Source organism: Pan troglodytes, chromosome 8 (genome assembly GCF_028858775.2).
Source record: "Pan troglodytes isolate AG18354 chromosome 8, NHGRI_mPanTro3-v2.0_pri, whole genome shotgun sequence".
Taxonomy (NCBI): Eukaryota; Metazoa; Chordata; class Mammalia; order Primates; family Hominidae; genus Pan; species Pan troglodytes.
This window is the reverse complement of record NC_072406.2, coordinates 126,238,821-126,257,145: the sequence shown is the minus strand read 5'-3', so window position 1 is coordinate 126,257,145 and position 18,325 is coordinate 126,238,821. Positions and strand designations below refer to the sequence as shown.

Sequence of the window (18,325 nt, the reverse complement as noted above, 5' to 3'; positions counted from 1 at the left end):
GGTGACAGTTCTCTCAACGTTTTGCCATCAGTCCCATGAACTGCCTGCATCTGCAGCCATATTTTCTGCTGTTATCATGGAAGAAACAATCTTGTTATCATGGAAGAAACTCCTCTGAATCAAATTAGTCTTTCTACTTCCGCTGTGGATTTCATCTCTTCTGACTTTTTGGGTTCTGTCTTGATTATTCTTCTTTATCCTTTATGTCTTACCTTTCTCCACTTTCTTTTTCTTTCTACATTTAAACATAATTGTCTTTTAAAAATATCAAAACTCCTATGGCTTTGCCCTGCCAGCTTTTCTCCTTTCCTTTGCAGCCAAACTTTATAGAATCTTCTGTATTCATTCTCCGTTTCCTCACTTCCTATGGTCTGTACCTCTCCACTTCATTCTAGCTTTTACCCCAACATTTTATTAAAAATTACATGATGTATCCCTGCATATGATAGACACATTTCAGACCCACCCTTGCTTGAATTCTTATCATCTTTTAACACTGTTGAATTCAGTTGTCTTTCTTGATAGGCTTGTTCCTTTGGCTTCATTTCCATCACATGCTGATGTTCCTCTCACCTTTTTGGCAACTCTCTCTCAATCTCCTTGGCAGGCTTCTCTTTCTCTCATAATGCCCTCTTGTTCTAATTTTATTGTAACTTTGGGTGATCCCAACTATTTTTATAGTATGCTGCAGGACTTTCGAATCATTATCTTTAGCCCTTTTCACTAAGCTCCAGGCACAAGTATTAAAGATACCTCAAACTTTAGCATTTCCAAAATCGGTTTCTCTGTCCCATGCTTCTCCTCACATGTTCCTAGGATGAATGATGAGTGCAGCATCCATGTGACTGTCCAGCTTAGCAGGCTGGGGGCCATCCTCAGCTCTTCTTTCCTTCCCCTCACACATCTAACCAGTCACAAAGTATTAGTGATGCTAAGTCTGTAACATCTGTCAAGTCCATTCACTTTTTACTTCCCTGCTGCTACTACCATAGTCCAAGCTATTAGCAGCTCTCACCTGGAAAACTGCCACAGTTTGTATTTTTTCTGCTTACATCCTCTCTAATCTGTTTTCCACACTATGGTTAGTATAATCCTTTTTAAAAGGAAATTTCAAAACTCTTCATTGATTTCCCACTGCCTCAGAGATTGTCTAGTGAGTTCCATTGCCTTAGCATGGCTTGTAAGATTAGTGACCTGTCCCTTGCTGCTTCCATGCCTTCCCTTTTTTCACCCTTGTATTTCAGCTGTAGTTGATTAACAGATGTTAATGGATTGTTTCCTATTTCCCAAACCCTGTGTTAAGTGCTAGGGATATAGTACAGTCCTTCTCTTCATCAATATTGAACATCTGTTAGGACCAACAAGAAGCCTCTTATTCCCTTCCCAGTTTTTAGCACATACTGTTTGTTCCCTTTACCTGGAGCATATTTTGTTCTCCAGTAACTCCTGCTTTGCCTTTAGGTCAGGGATCAACCATGGCTTACAAAACAAATCCAGCCCACTACCTCTTTTAGTAAATGAAGTTTTTTTGGAACACATCCACACTCATTCATGTAATATCTGTGGCAGTTTTCATAGTACAATGGCAGAGTGGAACAATTGCAGCAAAACCATATGACCCAGAAGCCTAACTTATCTACTATCTGATCTTTTACAGGAAAAGGTTGCTGACTCCTGCTTCAAGTATTAGTTTGAGCATCACTTACACTAGTTTAGGCAAACCCACTCTGTGCTTTTATCATAAAAAATGTTTTTTTACACATATAATTTCCACACTTGACTAAAAGCTCTTTGAAAGCAGAGGCCATGTTGGTCTTGCTCACTTTTCTTTCCAGCTCTTATTTCCTGGCATATATTAGGCATTTATAAATATTTGGATGAATGAATAGAAGTACCTTTATTAAGCATTTGACTAGATGAAAATTCCCAAACCATTAATTTAATGTCTTTTAATGGTTTATTTTTTCTTAAATATAAATTTTGTTTTTTAGAGGTAAGCAAGAAATTGAAAATTTGAAAGAAGAAGTGGAAAGTCTTAATTCTTTGATTAATGACCTACAAAAAGACATCGAAGGCAGTAGGAAAAGAGAATCTGAGCTGCTGCTGTTTACAGAAAGGCTCACTAGTAAGAATGCACAGCTTCAGTCTGAATCCAATTCTTTGCAGTCACAATTTGATAAAGTTTCCTGTAGTGAAAGTCAGTTACAAAGCCAGTGTGAACAAATGAAACAGACAAATATTAATTTGGTAAGTATAAATTTACATTGTTTTTAAAACAATGTAACAAGCACAAATTAAATTTCCCTAACAGTATAAAAGTAATGGTAGTTGAATTAAGTTCTTTCCTGGACACTGACTTTCTGACAATTTCAACTGCTGTAAGAAATGTCAGTTTTTCCTCAACTGTTATAATTTATAATAAAATTTCTTCCTAAAATGATTATGAATAATATTTTACTTTCGAAAATGAGAAAACTGGTTTGTGTCCTTCCTGACTAGAATCATTGTATATTTTTAAAAGGTACTTTAAATTTCTGTTTTTATAATTTATGAGAGTGTCTTCAAGTTACTCATAAAAATGATTTGAGACTTTAGTCCAAAAATTCAACAACCTGTATCACATGTTGCTTGGTATGTATAGAATGACATTCTCGTTAATGTATCCCCCTGCTTTTCTATATGAGAACTGTGAGAAGCTCAAGTAAACAAAAGCTGATAAGGAATAATAATAGAAGAATCTCCACTGTCAAGAACCTTAGATTGTTAAGGTTGTAAACTGAGCATTAATGGAAACAAACATACTAAAATTGGTGGTTTTTGTTTTACTTACTATTCAGGAAAGTAGGTTGTTGAAAGAGGAAGAACTGCGAAAAGAGGAAGTCCAAACTCTGCAAGCTGAACTCGCTTGTAGACAAACAGAAGTTAAAGCATTGAGTACCCAGGTAGAAGAATTAAAAGATGAGTTAGTAACTCAGAGACGTAAACATGCCTCTAGTATCAAGGATCTCACCAAACAACTTCAGCAAGGTATAAAATTCTTCCACACTTAGACCATGAATGTGTTTGTTTCTTTTAATCATTAGGATTTTATTTTTTGTGATTCTGCCACATTGATTGAAGCTGTATGTTTTCTTTGTTAATATTAGTAAACCAAATTGTTAAACTTCTTGGAATTTCATGACCGATCTTTTATCCTAAAGGATATCTTGTATGCTAAAGGACATTTACTCACAGAATCACAAAACATGAGAATTGGGAAAGTAATGTTAGGGCATTAGTATCTAAACTTTTGATCACATACTCCTGTCAATAAAAAGTGCTTAGGCATTTGTTATCCAATTTAGATATGTTTATTTATACATTTTAAACATGTGTTAGTCTTTTATATATGTTAGAACATATGAAAAATAGAAATTTAAAATAATCTATTTTTAAATATCAGTATAAATAGCAATTCTGATATCTTCTCCTTTTACATTCCTGTGATTTCTTTTGTGCTGCATCTAGGCTACCGGCATCTAGGGTACAGATACCCGAGATGCGTCCTCTGACTTGGAAATCGTTGCGACTTAACTCTTCACCTGGGTTTCAAGAAACAGACCCCAGAAAGTTATAAATTACCCAGACATAACAATTGACTGCTGAACTGGATTCCAGATTTCTTTCTTTTAAAAAGTCATACAGTCATTGGGTGTCTGTGCTATATGCTTGGGATACAAAAATAAATAAGACACGTATTTCAACCTCCTATTCTCTACTATTTCTCACGGCTTTATTTGTGTTAAAATAGGGTGAAATATAGTAATAAGCTAAAAGGGACTTAGCATTTACTTAATATGAATATATTCAGATATTTGCCATGGAGTTTAGTTTGTTTTTATAGTTGTAATTGAAGGGAAATTTGGAAGAAATTTCTGGTACTGTAAGGAACTTCTAAATCTTTCAATACTTTAAAAAGTTAACTCCACTGTAATTAAGTGATGCCAGTGTCAGTTATAATGTTGTTTCTGTATATTTTGTACTTGACTTTTACATTTCCAAATGACATTTTATATGAATGACACAGCCCTCTGCCTAAAGTATGTATTCAAGAACTTTCTCTTGTCTATGCCATTTTTGCCTCAGTGATTTTAGCAATTAAAGTCAGAGATGGTAGGAGCAAATGGTCCTGATAATTGTGACGAATAATCTTCTTTTTCCTATAGCACGAAGAAAATTAGATCAGGTTGAGAGTGGAAGCTATGACAAAGAAGTCAGCAGCATGGGAAGTCGTTCTAGTTCATCAGGTAAAAAACTAGTGGCTCTAGTTGTTATTTCATGATTGATATAAAAATAAATAGCATTTTTGGCCAGGTGTGATGGCTCACACCTGTAATCCCAGCACTTTGGGAGGACGAGATGAGTGGATCACCTGAGGTCAGAAGTTCAAGACCAGTCTGGCCAACATGGAGAAACCCCGTCTCTACTAAAAATACAAAAATCAGCTGAGTGTGGTAGCTCACGCCTGTAATCCCAGCTACTCGGGAGGCTGAGGCACGAGAATCACTTGGAGGTGGAAGTTGCAGTGAGCTGAGATCGCATCACTGCACTCCAGCCTGGGCAACAGAGCAAGACTCTGTCTCAAAAAATAAATAAATAAATAGCATTTTTTATTTTAAAAAGTATTGATATGCTTTGTTTCATTTTGAAGTATGAAAAATTGTGGTTATATATAATTATATTGTAAAAAATGTTTCTGGTTAAATATTTAAGTTCTACTCATGACCTGGGGTTTCAGATTTGTCATGGGGTTCTATGTGATGATCTATCTCCCTACCTTCTTTTTTATTCGTTGTGTTTTCTTTTTCTTTCTTTTTTTTTGAGACAGGTCTTAACTCAGTCACCCAGGCTGGAGTGCAGTGGTGTGACTTTGGCTCCCTGCAGCCTCAATCACAATCTTCCCACCTCAGCCTCTCAAGTAACTGGAACTATAGGCACTTACCACCACGCCTAGCTAATGTTTATTTTTTGTTTTTATGTTTTTGTTTTGTTTTTTGTATAGACAAGATCTCACTATGTTGCCCAGGCTGATCTTGAACTCCTGGCTTCAAGTGATCCTCCCACCTTGGCCTCCCAGAGTTCTGGGATGACAGGCTTGAGCCTCCGCGCCCAGCCCCTTCTTTTTTCTAGCCTGCTGCTGCTTTATTCTGTGCAACAGCTTCCTCTTCCGTTTTTTAAAATTGAAATTTACGTTTATTCATACAAAGAGATTTGGTATACAGTGGTCTCTCTCTTTTTCTTTTAACACCCAAGAACAAATGAAGGTGTCATCATTGTGTATCAGATTTTTACATATATATGCACATGTATATATTTTTACATCTTTTAGTTTTTCTCATGATATACCTATGTCCTAAAGTAAAAATGGGTAGAGTCTATAAACTTATGATTGAAACCATTGTGAAAATGATAATTAGCAAAATATCAGTGTTTGTGTCTTTTTTTGGAATGCCAAGAACCATGCTAAGCACTTGAAACATACCATTTACTCTGCAAAAAATTCATGTGAGGTAGGTATTATAATTCCCATTTTACAGATGAGGAAACCACGATTCAGAGAGGCTGCATGATTCACCCAAAATCCACAGTGAGAACTCTTTGACTCCACAGTCCTTGCTTGGCACTACACTATATTGCCTCCCAGAGGTTGCACATTAGGAGAAAACCATCATCAGTTGTTACAATAGTGGGAAAAAATGTGTAGTAGAAAGAACATGGATTTGAAATTATAGACATGTATTTAGATCCCAGCTCTTCCATTTATTCATTATATAACTTTGGATAAGATATATTACTTAAAGCTATAAAATCGGATTGGAAAAAACTAATCTTTGTAGGGTAAAGAGGATCAGATTCTTCTCATTGATGTTGGTAAAAGTAATACCTAACACTACATAATGCTTACTATATGCCTTTTTCTAAGCATTTCACATGTATTCATTTAAATGAGGATAACAATCCTGTGAGGTAAATAATATCATTTATGCCATTTTAGGATGACATAACCAAGGCACAGAAAATTAAATACCTTGTCCAAAGTCACACAGTTAGTAAGTAGAGGAGTAGTATTTGAACCTAGACAGGCTGGCCTCAGAGCTTAACCCACTATATTCTAACCTCTCTTTTTCTGTCTCCTCTCATACCTCTGTTCCTCTCCTCCCTTCCTCCTCCTCTCTGCTTCGTTCTGTTATAGTTTAATTTTGGTCTCACTTTAGACTTGTTATTCTTTTTGAGATCCTTGTTGCTCTATTACCACTTCCTGAGAGACACAGTATAGACCCTGTTGGTACCTCTGTCACCAGTATATTCAGAAACCAGAACCTCAGCCACGTTGACCTGTGTTGTCTTCTGTGTCCAACTCTGTTAGAGTGAATATTTGAAATGATGCTGGAATAAGTAATATATGAGATGAGAGGTGATGTTAGATTAAGCACAGTATCTAAACCAATTTTTTTTGTCTTCAGGGTCCCTGAATGCTCGAAGCAGTGCAGAAGATCGATCTCCAGAAAATACTGGGTCCTCAGTAGCTGTGGATAACTTTCCACAAGTAGATAAGGCCATGTTGATTGAGAGAATAGTTAGGCTGCAAAAAGCACATGCCCGGAAAAATGAAAAGATAGAATTTATGGAGGACCACATCAAACAACTGGTGGAAGAAATTAGGAAAAAAACAAAGTATGTATTATTATGGTAGCATGATCGGTCTTCAAAATACCGTTACTCATATAGCAAAGTTACTGTTTTTAAAATTAGTCATATCAAGAACCTATCTTTCAAAAAATAATTATAGTTATTCAGTTCCCAGTCTTTTATGGTCACCTATTATGTTCTAGGTTTTGTGAATACTAAGATGAAATAAAACACAGGTCTTTCCTTTAAGGTGATAGAGAGTTCAGTCAGTGTTAATATTTTTAAGATACTTAAACAACTTTAGATTTTAAAAAGATAATGCCTTACTTAGCTTTTTATTTTCATGACTGTGGCTCTAAGAGGTATATATGGGGTTGTGGATTTTTTTTCCTGTTGGGTAGGACGTAGTGGGATAATTTATTGAGTACCTAGTAGTACAAGACGCTGTGCCTGTGGCTTGGCAGTATCTCATTGATTGCTTACAACCACTCAGTGCGTGAGTTCTCTAATTTTGCAGATAACTGGGGCTCAGGTCACATCACTAAATGTTCCAGGGTCACCATTCATCCCCTGTGTGACAGACCTAGAGCTGGAGATCCAAACCCAGCTCTGAGTAACTCTGAGGAGTGCTGCGCCAAATTCCTCTCACAAATTCTGTTTTATGTAAATAAAAGTTGTTTTTATATTGTGGGCCTTTTCCAATGACTTTTTAATTTTTATTTTGAAATAATTTTAGACTTATAGGAAAGTTTGCCTGTGACTTTTAAAAGAAAGAGCATAAAATACAGCAAGTTGTAAGTCTAATAATAGGAAAACAGAAAATATTAACAGAAATTGAGCAATAAAGAAATTGCTCAGCTAGGTATGGTGTCTCACACCTGTAATCCCAGCACTTTGGGAGGCCAGAGGCCGAGGCAGGAGGATTGCTTGAGGCTAGGAGGTCAACCAGCCTGAGCAACATAGCAAGACTCCATCTCAAAAAAAAAATTATTCAGGCATGGTGGTACATGTCTGTGGTCCTAGCTGCTCAGAAGGCTGAGGCAGGAGGATCGCTTGAGCCGATGCAGTGGAGGCTGCAGCGAGCTATGTTTGTGTCACTGCACTCCAGCCTGGGTGACAAAATGAGACCTTATCTCTTTAAAAACAAACAAAAAAGCTCAACTTTTGATTAATAAGGAAAGAAATAGAAAAGCAATGTTTATATGTCTTTACTCCGAATGCTACAATAGAACAAAAATGAGATAGTTTAAGAAACCATCTGAATAAGGAGAATTCTTTTCTAATATAGTTAGGTTATTAACCTAATATTTATTTTATGCTTATCTTTATGATTAGTTGACTTTTGCAAATTCAATTTTTTTTAATTCTACAAGTACACAACTGATACTATCATTTTGTTTTGCAGAATAATTCAAAGTTATATTTTACGAGAAGAATCAGGCACACTTTCTTCAGAGGCATCTGATTTTAACAAAGTTCATTTAAGTAGACGGGGTGGCATCATGGCATCTTTATATACATCCCATCCAGCTGACAATGGATTAACATTGGAGCTCTCTTTGGAAATCAACCGAAAATTACAGGCTGTTTTGGAGGATACGTTACTAAAAAATATTACTTTGAAGGTATTTGTGTTTCTCATTCACACACCAACCAGTAAACATGGCAAAATGATGCCTGTTTCACAGTCTGATCTAGCAATCAGCTGGGCTGTTTCTGTAATGCAAGGCAGTCATTTTACCCAAAGATGAAGTTTCGTGATTTTCTCTTTTTAAAAAGTATAGTTTTTTATATTAGGAAAGATGAAAAATAGCAAAAATTAATTTTGTATTTGATAGACACTAAGATGTCATTAAATTTGCATTGGATGGGCTTTGACATATAATTAGTTTTGATTGCTAAAATAATTTTTTAAGATTACGACATTTCTGATTTATTTTTCAGCTTTATTTTAGTTTTTGCAGTTAATATTTTATTTTTGCTGTGGGTGGGCCTTGAAAATTAGTAGTTAGTTTAAAAATAATTTTAAAATCAGTAATAGTAAGTAATCATTTTATGCATTAAAAATTGCTGTAGCTTCAGTAGAAAGTTTGAGTGTTACTTTGAAATGGACAGGAGTACTTTACTGAAAACAGCTGTGTGTCACTAGTTTATCTGACATAGCATTTAGGACTAACCACTCTTTCATTTCCAAAATTTAGGCAAAAAATAGTTCAAACTGAATCTTTTTATTTATTATACTTTTGTTTTTCTCTTCCCTTTCCCCTCACCCCAATTATTAAAGGAAAATCTACAAACACTTGGAACAGAAATAGAACGTCTTATTAAACACCAGCATGAACTAGAACAGAGGACAAAGAAAACCTAAAACAAGCCTCTTGCTCAGTAAAGAGACAAAAGCCACACAGGAGTAGGTGCCACTGACCTCTATTGTTGGAGACTTTCTTCCACTTTTTGTTTCAGCCAGTAAAAATATTGTTTTGCTTCATCTGTACACAAAAAAATACCCTTTTACAATATGAATGCATTGCTGTATATACTGTAAGACTGAAAGCTTTGATGAAATTTGTTTTTGTATGGTGCAATATGACAGCCTGTCATTGAATCTAAACAACTTAATTTGCTTGTATTCATAAGAAGTGTTGAACATTACAAGGGCTTTTATAAAAAACCCTTTGTTCATATTTTTTCCCTTTAAAATATGTAATGTCAAAAATGACTCACCTTTTAAAAATTATGCATGAAAACAGGTGGTAAACATTCAGTAATACGCTATTTCTCCAACATCAAGACAACTAAAACGAATGATAAAAATGTTTATTTTTACACTCCAGCATATCGGGTGAGTTTTAGGGATGTGTATGAATATTTAAATCTTTTAATTTCAGTTTTAATGAAAGCTGAACTTAATAGGAAAGCTAGCTCTTGGTAACTAGCAATGATCAGGCATTGTTTGCCTCTGTCAGGTTTTCTTATCTGTTTTAGGTACATTTTTTCAGATTCTGATTGTTTGAGTTAATGGTTGAATTTTTAAAGTTTTTAGTTACTTAAAATATGATTTTAAATTACATATTAATTTAGAAAATTCCTGTGTTTACTTATAGTTTAAATTGTGAAATGGATCCAATCATTAGAACAGAGAGAATAGTTCTTTGAAACTGAAATACTTTCGTTTTACTGACCTTGTGTAAAGATAAATATTTATGAAGAACCAGCTTCCAAAAGAAACCAGCATATGGCACTATAAACTATTTCATTTGAGCACCATTCTTTACCATGGATATATTAATTATGTATTATAGTGGAGTGATCATACAGTTCCCCCAAATGTGATGTTTCAGTGTATTTATTTAAAACATAAAGTAGACCAGGTGCAGTAGCTCACGCCTGTAATCCCAGCACTTTGGGAAGCCAAGGCAGGAGGATTACCTGAGGCCAGGAGTTTAAGACCAGCCTTGGCAACATAGCGAGACCCCCATCTCTACATAGAAATTTTAAAAGATTATCCAGGCATGGTGGTGCATGCCTATGGTTCCAGCTACTCGGGAGGCTGAAGCGGTAGAATCACTTGAGCACAGGAGGTCAAGGCTGCAGGTGAGCCATGATCGTGTCACTGCACTCCAGCCTAGGCAACAGAGCAAGACCCTGTCTCTTAAAACAAAAAACCTCACACATACCTAAAATAAGTATATATCTGTAACCAAAGGAACTTAATTTTAGAGCCAAATTTTTCTATCTTGTTGGATTTTTTACAATGTTTAAGATATACACTTAAGTGTTGCCGTAGTATCAATATTTCTGTCATTGAATTTTTTCTCACCCCTTATTATTTCTCACTTACAATTTCTGAGCATGATTTTTCATAATTCATTATCTTCAGATCATTACTATAATAAGATACCATGGCTCTTATGCAGATATTGCAGCAAGCCTTGTTTGGTTTGGATTTTTGCATCCCTTTTTCTCCCGTTAAGGGAATTAAGTTTTGGGATGATGGATTAAAAGCCTGTAAAGAATTGCATGGGCTCTAAAAGTTGGGCTCATGGTGGCAATATCCTTTTAATGTGTTTTAACATTTTTTAATCAACATCGTTTAAAAATAATTTACTAAGGATTAGATTATTTAATGAATGTCTTTTTTTTCTATATATTGAATTAGATGTTATCCCAAAACAAATATCTTTTCACTTCAAAATGAAAATATATGTTCAAAGATGTTTTATTTTTAGAATAGTTATAAAAAGTATTAGTCTTAACATAATGTGTCTTGTTCTTTTTACCAATAATAATTTATCAAAATAAGAGGGAAAGTGCAATCAAATCTGAATTATTTTACTATTTGTTTCTAGACACACTACTTAACACTCCTAAAGACTACTTTGAGTAGGCAACATAACTAAATTTTTCTAGTTTCTTATGATACAGGTTCATAAACTACAATATTTGGATTTTTTTCCCCAAGGCACAAAATGTATAATGGAGACCAAATAGTGATCCGATCCATAGTATCCTATGCCTATACACTTTAAAATGTATATACATTTTAGACAAAAATGCACACTCCAGTATTAATGTTTGTGCTACCATCTACTTGGAGAAGTTTAATGAGAAAATTTTAGAAGAAAAGTATTACAAACAATATTTTGACTCTATTACCTGTTTTGCCTTATACATTTTAGAAACTGGAAATTTTTTAAAGAAAATGCTTCAGTTTTCTTCTGTTCTTCACTGTGTGCGGCAGGCTTTTGTATATGGATCAGGACTGAGCAAAGTAATTACATGTATCAGAGATACTTATCTCTATACTAATTCACAGACAGCTCCTGATGTAAGGATTTAGAGGGCCTTCTGCCATCTAAATATATGGTGAGGAGAATGGGGTATCTGGAAAAGGAAAATGATCTGGATAAATCTGAGACCTGGGGGGAGGTTTGTTTTATATGTTCATTATTGGTTGTTACATATCAAGGCTGTTTTGGTTATTTATCAATATTGTGGTTTATTTGAGCTGGAAGTGATTTTTTCTGTGTATGTATATGTATACACTTCAATAAGTTTTAATTTTGAAGTGAATATTTGCCATGACTCCATTTTCCCCATACCACTTCAGACTTTAGCCTGTTTAGTTTTAAGGACTGAAAATGGTAGGTTTGGGCAGAAGAATGAATTTGAACGTTGATGGGGTTTTTTTGTTTTTACTTTCTATCTTCATAACCATTTAAAGCGATTTAGCTTGAAATTAAATTTTATCAGGCTACCAACATGTTATTTATTTATTTAATAAACACATTTATTGAAAACCTATACTATTGTATTGGCACCATACAGGGTATTGTATTTATACTAGTGAGCAGACCAGGGCATTTCCATCCTCATGGAGTTCATGGTCTAATGAAAATAGCTGGGGCCGGGTGTGGTGGCTCACCCCTGTAATCCCAGCACTTTGGGAGGCTGAGGTGGGAGGATTGTTTGAGCCCAGGAGTTTGAGACCAGCCAGGGCAACATGGCAAAACCCCATGTGTACAAAAGATTAAAAAATTAGCCAGATGCAGTGGCACATGGCTGTGGTCCCAGCTACCCAGGAGGCTGAGTTGGGAGGATCATCTGAGCCTGGGAGGTTGAAGCTTGCAGTGAGCTATGATTGCCACTGTACTCTATACTCCAGCCTGGGTGACAGAGTGAAACCCTGTCTCAAAAAAAAAAAAAAAAGGCAAGAAAATAGCTAGGAGACAATCAGAGCAGACCTTGGGCTTCTGTGGCTCATCTCAGCCCTTTATAACTGGCCTGAGAAGAGGGTTTATCTACTTGTGCAAGTGGCCCAGAAATCTCACTCTTACATGAGGCTTTGGAAAATCCTTGCAAAGGTACGCTGAAAGCAAATTACTGTTTTCCTGGTGGTTCTGCACGTTTCCTAACTTTTATCATAGTTTGATTTTCATTATTTAAGAAAAAAATCCAGAGACCATAAGATGGCATTAGATTTTTTACCATTAAATTATTAATGCCTATTTGGTGTTCATAAAGATTAATCATGTCACGCATGTTTCCAATCTTTCTTTTGCAGTATATTATTTTCTAAAAATTGTTACATGCAAATTTAAACCAAGATTTATCAGTAAAAGAAAAAAATAGAATCCTTAATAATGTAAATGTTATTATATATGCTACCCTGGTGAAAATATTTTTATAAATCATGTTGTCATTTATGCTTTATGTAGCCTATTTTTCAATAACCTTTTTTTTAAAAGCAATTTTTTTTGACACCAAGATTGTTGATTTTTAATTAACACCAGTTGGTGGCACTAGAAACCTGAAATTTTTCAAGGATGAACAAAGAAAAATTGAAAAGGTAATCTAAACATGGAGAATTTTTAGGAAAATAAATGAAAAATATAATTGTATATTAGAGATGTATTTTTCTTCTGGAATGGAATTCTTTTTTTAAAATGCAAATCGCTATCCATTTTGACTGCAATGATGAAACTTGTTTATCTTCCAGAGGACATATATATATGTGTGTGTGTATTGTACAGATACCTTTAATTTGATTACACTGTTTCTTGTAAATATGTTTCTGTATAAAATGAAACTTTTCAAGAGGATTCTATGTATATATTGTACTTATTAAATAGGTAATGCCTATTTACCAACTTGTAGTTTGATGGCATCTTTATTTGTTTATATGCACCATTTGCTAAACAGACTGATTCTTCAGACTGTTGGCAAGACTGATTCAAATAGCTTCAATTTCCTTTTTTTAACTAGACTGGGAATTTTTGCTTCCTATAGTTGTCTTTATTCTATCAATATGATTGGAAGTCAGTGAACAATAGTAAGCAGATTAAGTTGAATGCTGGGTTGTATTTTAAATTTTTGTTTAAATTACTGACAGCAAAACTTAGCCTGTGTATTAATTGGTTTTCACACTGCTGTAAAGAACTGCCCCAGACTGGGTAATTATAAAGCAAAGAGGTTTAATTGATTCACAGTTCTGCATTGCTGGGGAGGCCTCAGGAAACTTACAATCATGGTGGAAGAGGAAACAGGCATATCTTACATGGTGGCAGGTGAGAGAGAGAAGAGGGAGGAAGAACTTGTGGACACTTATAAAACCATCAGATCTTGTGAGAACTTACTACCACGAGAACAGCATGGGGGAAACCGTCCCCATGATTCAGTCACCTCCCACCATGTCCCTCCCTCGACACATGGGGATTATGGGGATTGCAATTCAAGATGAGATTTGAGTGGGGACACAGAGCCAGACCATATCAGCCTTTTACAAAAGGTTCTGCGGCCTATAGGTATGTGAAAATTTCTTATTTGATAAGCCAGTGATGTATTCAGATTTTCCATAAAATTATAGAACTCACTTGCCATGTAGTCTAGCTTCAGTAATAAAGAACTAAGTATTTTCAATAAGAAGACACTGAAAGCATTAATTCAATTAAGTGAATATGTGTGGGATGAAATATTTCACATCACAAGGCATTGGTTTCCATTGCTCTAACAGTTCTGGTACACTTAAATTATGCCATATAACTTAATGAGTTATCTATTGGAAAGAATCTCCTGAAATCAAGATCTGTAGAGTAAGTGTAAAATTAGTAAAGAAAGTTTTCCAACATACTTAACAGTCTGCTTTCAGTAGCCTGTGGATTTGTTCGCAAGAGAAAGGAAGATATAGGGAAAGAGGGTAAATCAAGGAAAGATACTAGCCGTGGTTCTTGATTTAGGTCCACGTAGCAGGAGAGTAGTGACTTGAGGTGATAATTATGAGCAGAGGCTTTTAGTGGCTCCTTTATATTCAATTAACTATGTCAAAGTACCATTCATGTGGTCAGTATGACCTGCAGTCATGAGATGGGAAGGCCATTCTGATGAACTTATATCCAAGTCTGTTTTTTCTTAATAAAATCAGCTTAATGAATGCAGAATGAGTACCTGCTCCTTCAGGAGCAGCAACTCAGGAGCGTTCCTCGGTGATTAACCGATACTAATGCTGAGTTTTAATGATTGTCTGAGAATAGTGTGACCAGACTTGATGTTTCTGCCCCGTAGAGATGCTCTGTTAATTATTAATTTCTAACTTACACTTTTTAAAAAAAGTACACTTTTTAAAATTAAAATTTGGCAGTAGTCTGACAATAAAAAAGATTGCTTATGGGATACTGTTATGTTAAACTTCAGTTACAGGATGTTAAATCCTTAGAACTAACTTTTCCCCAGAAAAACGTTAATGGAAACATCAATTGCTTTTCAGACTTGATAGTTATTGCTTCAAAAGGTGAATTTACACAAATAGCAAATTAAAAAAAACAAAACTTTAGTACCTAATGAACTGCATTTATTTCTGTATGCATCCACATTTCAGCATTTAGCGGTCCTGAACAGAAAGTGGAAAAACGAAGCAATTTGCCAGAAGGTCAAGCCCACCAATTTCAGGGATCTGCTGTGCACACCAAGGTCTCAATCCCTGCTGAGGATCTTCAGAAGCAACCGCAACGCCAAAACCAGAATATGCACTGGATTCAAGATTTTGTTCCAATTGTCATATTTTAAACTAGACCCCAATGAATTGGAAGGATGACCAAATGACAGCCCTGTTTAAAACTTCAATTTCTAAAAGCAAAATCAATTACAGAAAAAAATATTACAGAGGGATTATGTGTGCTTATGAGTGTCTTCATGTGGTCTTTCTCCAAGTTTAACCACCAAGGACTTTGAGAGCTGGCAGGTCTGAGTAACTCTGGAGACAATTCACTTTATCAAAACCTGAGCTAAAAACAACGCATCAGCTGATGATGACCGCAGAGAGTGGCAGGACTGAGGACCCAATATTTGTTTTCCAGCCTGGTGGAGAGTGAATAGTGAGGCTCCAAAACTAAACAAGGGAGGTCAGGAAAACTTTCCAACCTTACCTAATGGCTTCTGGCCAAAGCAAGGAAGTGTCATGGAAAGTGTTGGGTGGTGATGGTGCAAAAGGAACTTGAGGAGGAGGGAAGAAAAAGCACCCCTCAAAGCTGGGGAAGAGAAAATATGGAGAAAGCCCTAAATTCCTCATTGAAGGCCAGTCTCGGAAGTGGAGGGGTTATGATCTGTGCTTCAGTCAAAGGTAGGAGTGGAGGAGCATGGGGACAGGATGATGGCTTGGAAGGGGCATCATTTAAGACTTAAACCAGGGGTGCAGGCAAAGCACCCCATGTACCCAGCAGGCTGCCGCCTGAAGCCTTCACATCTACGTATGTTCAGTAAGAAGATACTAAAATGGCATTTAATCAAGTTAGCATGCGTGATGGAATATTTCACATCACAAGGCATTGGTTCCCATTGCTCTAACAGTTCTGGTACACTTAAATTATGCCGTGTAACTTAATGAGTTAACTATTGGAAAGAATTCCCTGAAATCAAGATCTGTAGAGTAAGTGTAAAATTAGTAAAGAAACCTTTCCAACGTAATAATCTGCTTTCAGTAGACTGTGGATTTGTTTGCAAGAGAAAGGAAGATTTAGGGCAAGAGGGTAACAAGCACGCCAGAGTAGAGGGCTGTTGCAGGGAGGGTACGAGCTGGGGGGAGGGGCAAGGAGAGAAGGCAGAGAGCCCAGGCCATGTAATCAACAGAAAGGTGATAGTGTGATGTGTCTTTTCACAGTTAGATGTGCCCCACCAGTTATGATGGGAGTCAATTTAAATATACTTTCTTGATCCCAGAATTTCAACTACATGGACAGTGGTTACACTTGACAGGATAACTTATCATAGCACAATTTACATATTTCAAATGGACAAAAAATTAGTATCATTTAGTATCTTAAGATAAATTTCCTTTGAATGGGAGCTTCTTTTCCAGTACTTTGAGGTCTTCAAGACATATCTAGAAAATTTACTGTGGAAAATGAAGACTCCTTAAATTGAATTGTGGGGAAAGGAAGGGCCTGTGGTTTTTCTTTTTGATTAATTGCTGTAACATTGTCCTTCAGGAGGCTAAGGGAGTTTTCATATTTTCTTTAGATATCGTTGGGCGCCAAAGCTCTTGCAGGACAACTTTGATGCTTTAAGAATTCTGCCATTTTGGTAGCACTGATATGGATCTTGGGCCCACCACTCCATTGGAACTATTAACTCCATATTAATTTTCATTACAAATCTTACAGAGTGGGTGCTTCTGGGTATTTAGGTCCACATTCTACTTTAAGGCTGGATATTTGGTTTTCATAAATTATTCTTGGAGGCCCAGTCATCATTCCTGTCCATCCTGTAAGTGACATGTCTTTGTCATCTTCCAGACCCCAGTTAACTGTGCCATCTCCTCTTTTCTGGCCCCCTTCATGTTCTTCCAGCAATGGGAAACTGCGAGGGACCTTTTTACTCCCAAGCCTGTGGTGGCTGCCAACTTGCGTCGCCATTGCTCCCTAACTTACATTTAAGAGACTTGATTCTTAAAAAAAAAAAAAAAAAAAAACTCAAGGTGAAGGGAAGCATATATTTAAGAAATATTTTATTTCTGAGGAATTTCCAGCCTTTTTCCAACAGCCAGGCTTGTTAACAGACTACCTGCCCCTAATTGCACTCCATAAAAATGGATAGGCTATTATATTCAAGAGAAGAATCTCTACCATCTAACCCAGTACAAAAGTTCTGTTGAAAGTTTAAGATCCATTGAAATAACCAAGCTTGTCCATAGTTAACTTCTAGTTACAGTTAACTCAGGAAATACATTAAATACTAGAGTAGCTTTCCACATCATCCATTTCTGTAGTTTTTTTGTTTTTAGCCACTAAAGCCCCAAGGGTGTGAAGGGAGTGTTTTCAGCATCTTCCCACTTTGCTTGTCCCAAGAAACATCAGTTAAACTTGCCACACTACCTAATGGTTCTTAGTCTGGCCGCTTGGTGAGTTCTGACTAGGGAAGACACCCCCTAGATCCCCCAGCTTGCTGCCCTTGCTCTAGGTCTGGAGCTGTGGGGCTGGCCGCCTCTGGGAGAAACACTTTGTGTCTTGGTTCTGCTCCCGCTAGAGCTCCTATGGATGCCATCTCTTCCCCAGAAACCAGGTCCCCAGGTGTCCATACCAAAGGAGTGTACTTCTTTGGACTCTGAACTAGCTTGTTTCTAGATTTTGTGTTTTGCTTTGTGTTAATTTGAGGCCAGGGTGGAGGGAATTGTGCAGAGAGCCTGCTGGGACAAGCAGGCTGCAAAGTGTCTGTTTCTGGTGTCTCTAATTGGAATTCCGAACTCTTTCTCATAGAAATCATATTTTAAATAGTGAATACTATCTTAAGAACTTGTCACAGCTTATGAGTAAAAAAGGAGGAATGTGCTTGCCTAAAAATGCTTGTCACTGTTTTTCTTTGATATGATTAAATGCTTTCTAAGCTCTGAGGCACCAACTTCCAAAAAAAAGTTGAAGCAGAAGTATCAGGTGCCTTCCAAGATATTGGATGATCCGATCTCACAAAGGTGCTCTGAAGTTTAAGTTGTTAATACTAGTAACTTGTATGTCAAAGCCCAAGATGTTGCTGATGATTTTTAAAGATCATACTGGACCCACAGGTGTAATACAGTTCCCATTTCAGCAACAACTTGGTATAGAGCAGGAAAGAATGTTTTCCATTTGTCTGTGCCCACTCGACCCACAGAACAAACACCCCACCCTAA

The 18,325-nt window shown here is 36.3% G+C and overlaps 1 protein-coding gene and 1 pseudogene across 5 annotated transcripts in view; one reads left to right on the top strand and one right to left on the bottom strand.

Moving 5' to 3' along the window:
- Window positions 1-13,319, top strand: part of CCDC186 (coiled-coil domain containing 186) — a 53,770-nt gene extending 40,451 nt beyond the window's left edge. For all 5 annotated transcript variants that reach the window (XM_063782114.1, XM_063782115.1, XM_508047.7 and 2 more), the window contains 6 exons: window positions 1,992-2,247; window positions 2,838-3,027; window positions 4,206-4,286; window positions 6,504-6,714; window positions 8,075-8,294; window positions 8,954-13,319. In XM_063782114.1, coding sequence (XP_063638184.1) covers window positions 1,992-2,247; window positions 2,838-3,027; window positions 4,206-4,286; window positions 6,504-6,714; window positions 8,075-8,294; window positions 8,954-9,037 — 1,042 coding nt within the window. In that variant the 3' untranslated portion in view covers window positions 9,038-13,319. The remainder of the gene's footprint in view (window positions 1-1,991; window positions 2,248-2,837; window positions 3,028-4,205; window positions 4,287-6,503; window positions 6,715-8,074; window positions 8,295-8,953) is intronic.
- Window positions 13,320-16,623: 3,304 nt separating this feature from the next.
- Window positions 16,624-16,937, bottom strand: LOC107966839 (ubiquitin-conjugating enzyme E2 variant 1-like; annotated as a pseudogene).
- Between the last annotated feature and the right edge of the window lie 1,388 nt (window positions 16,938-18,325).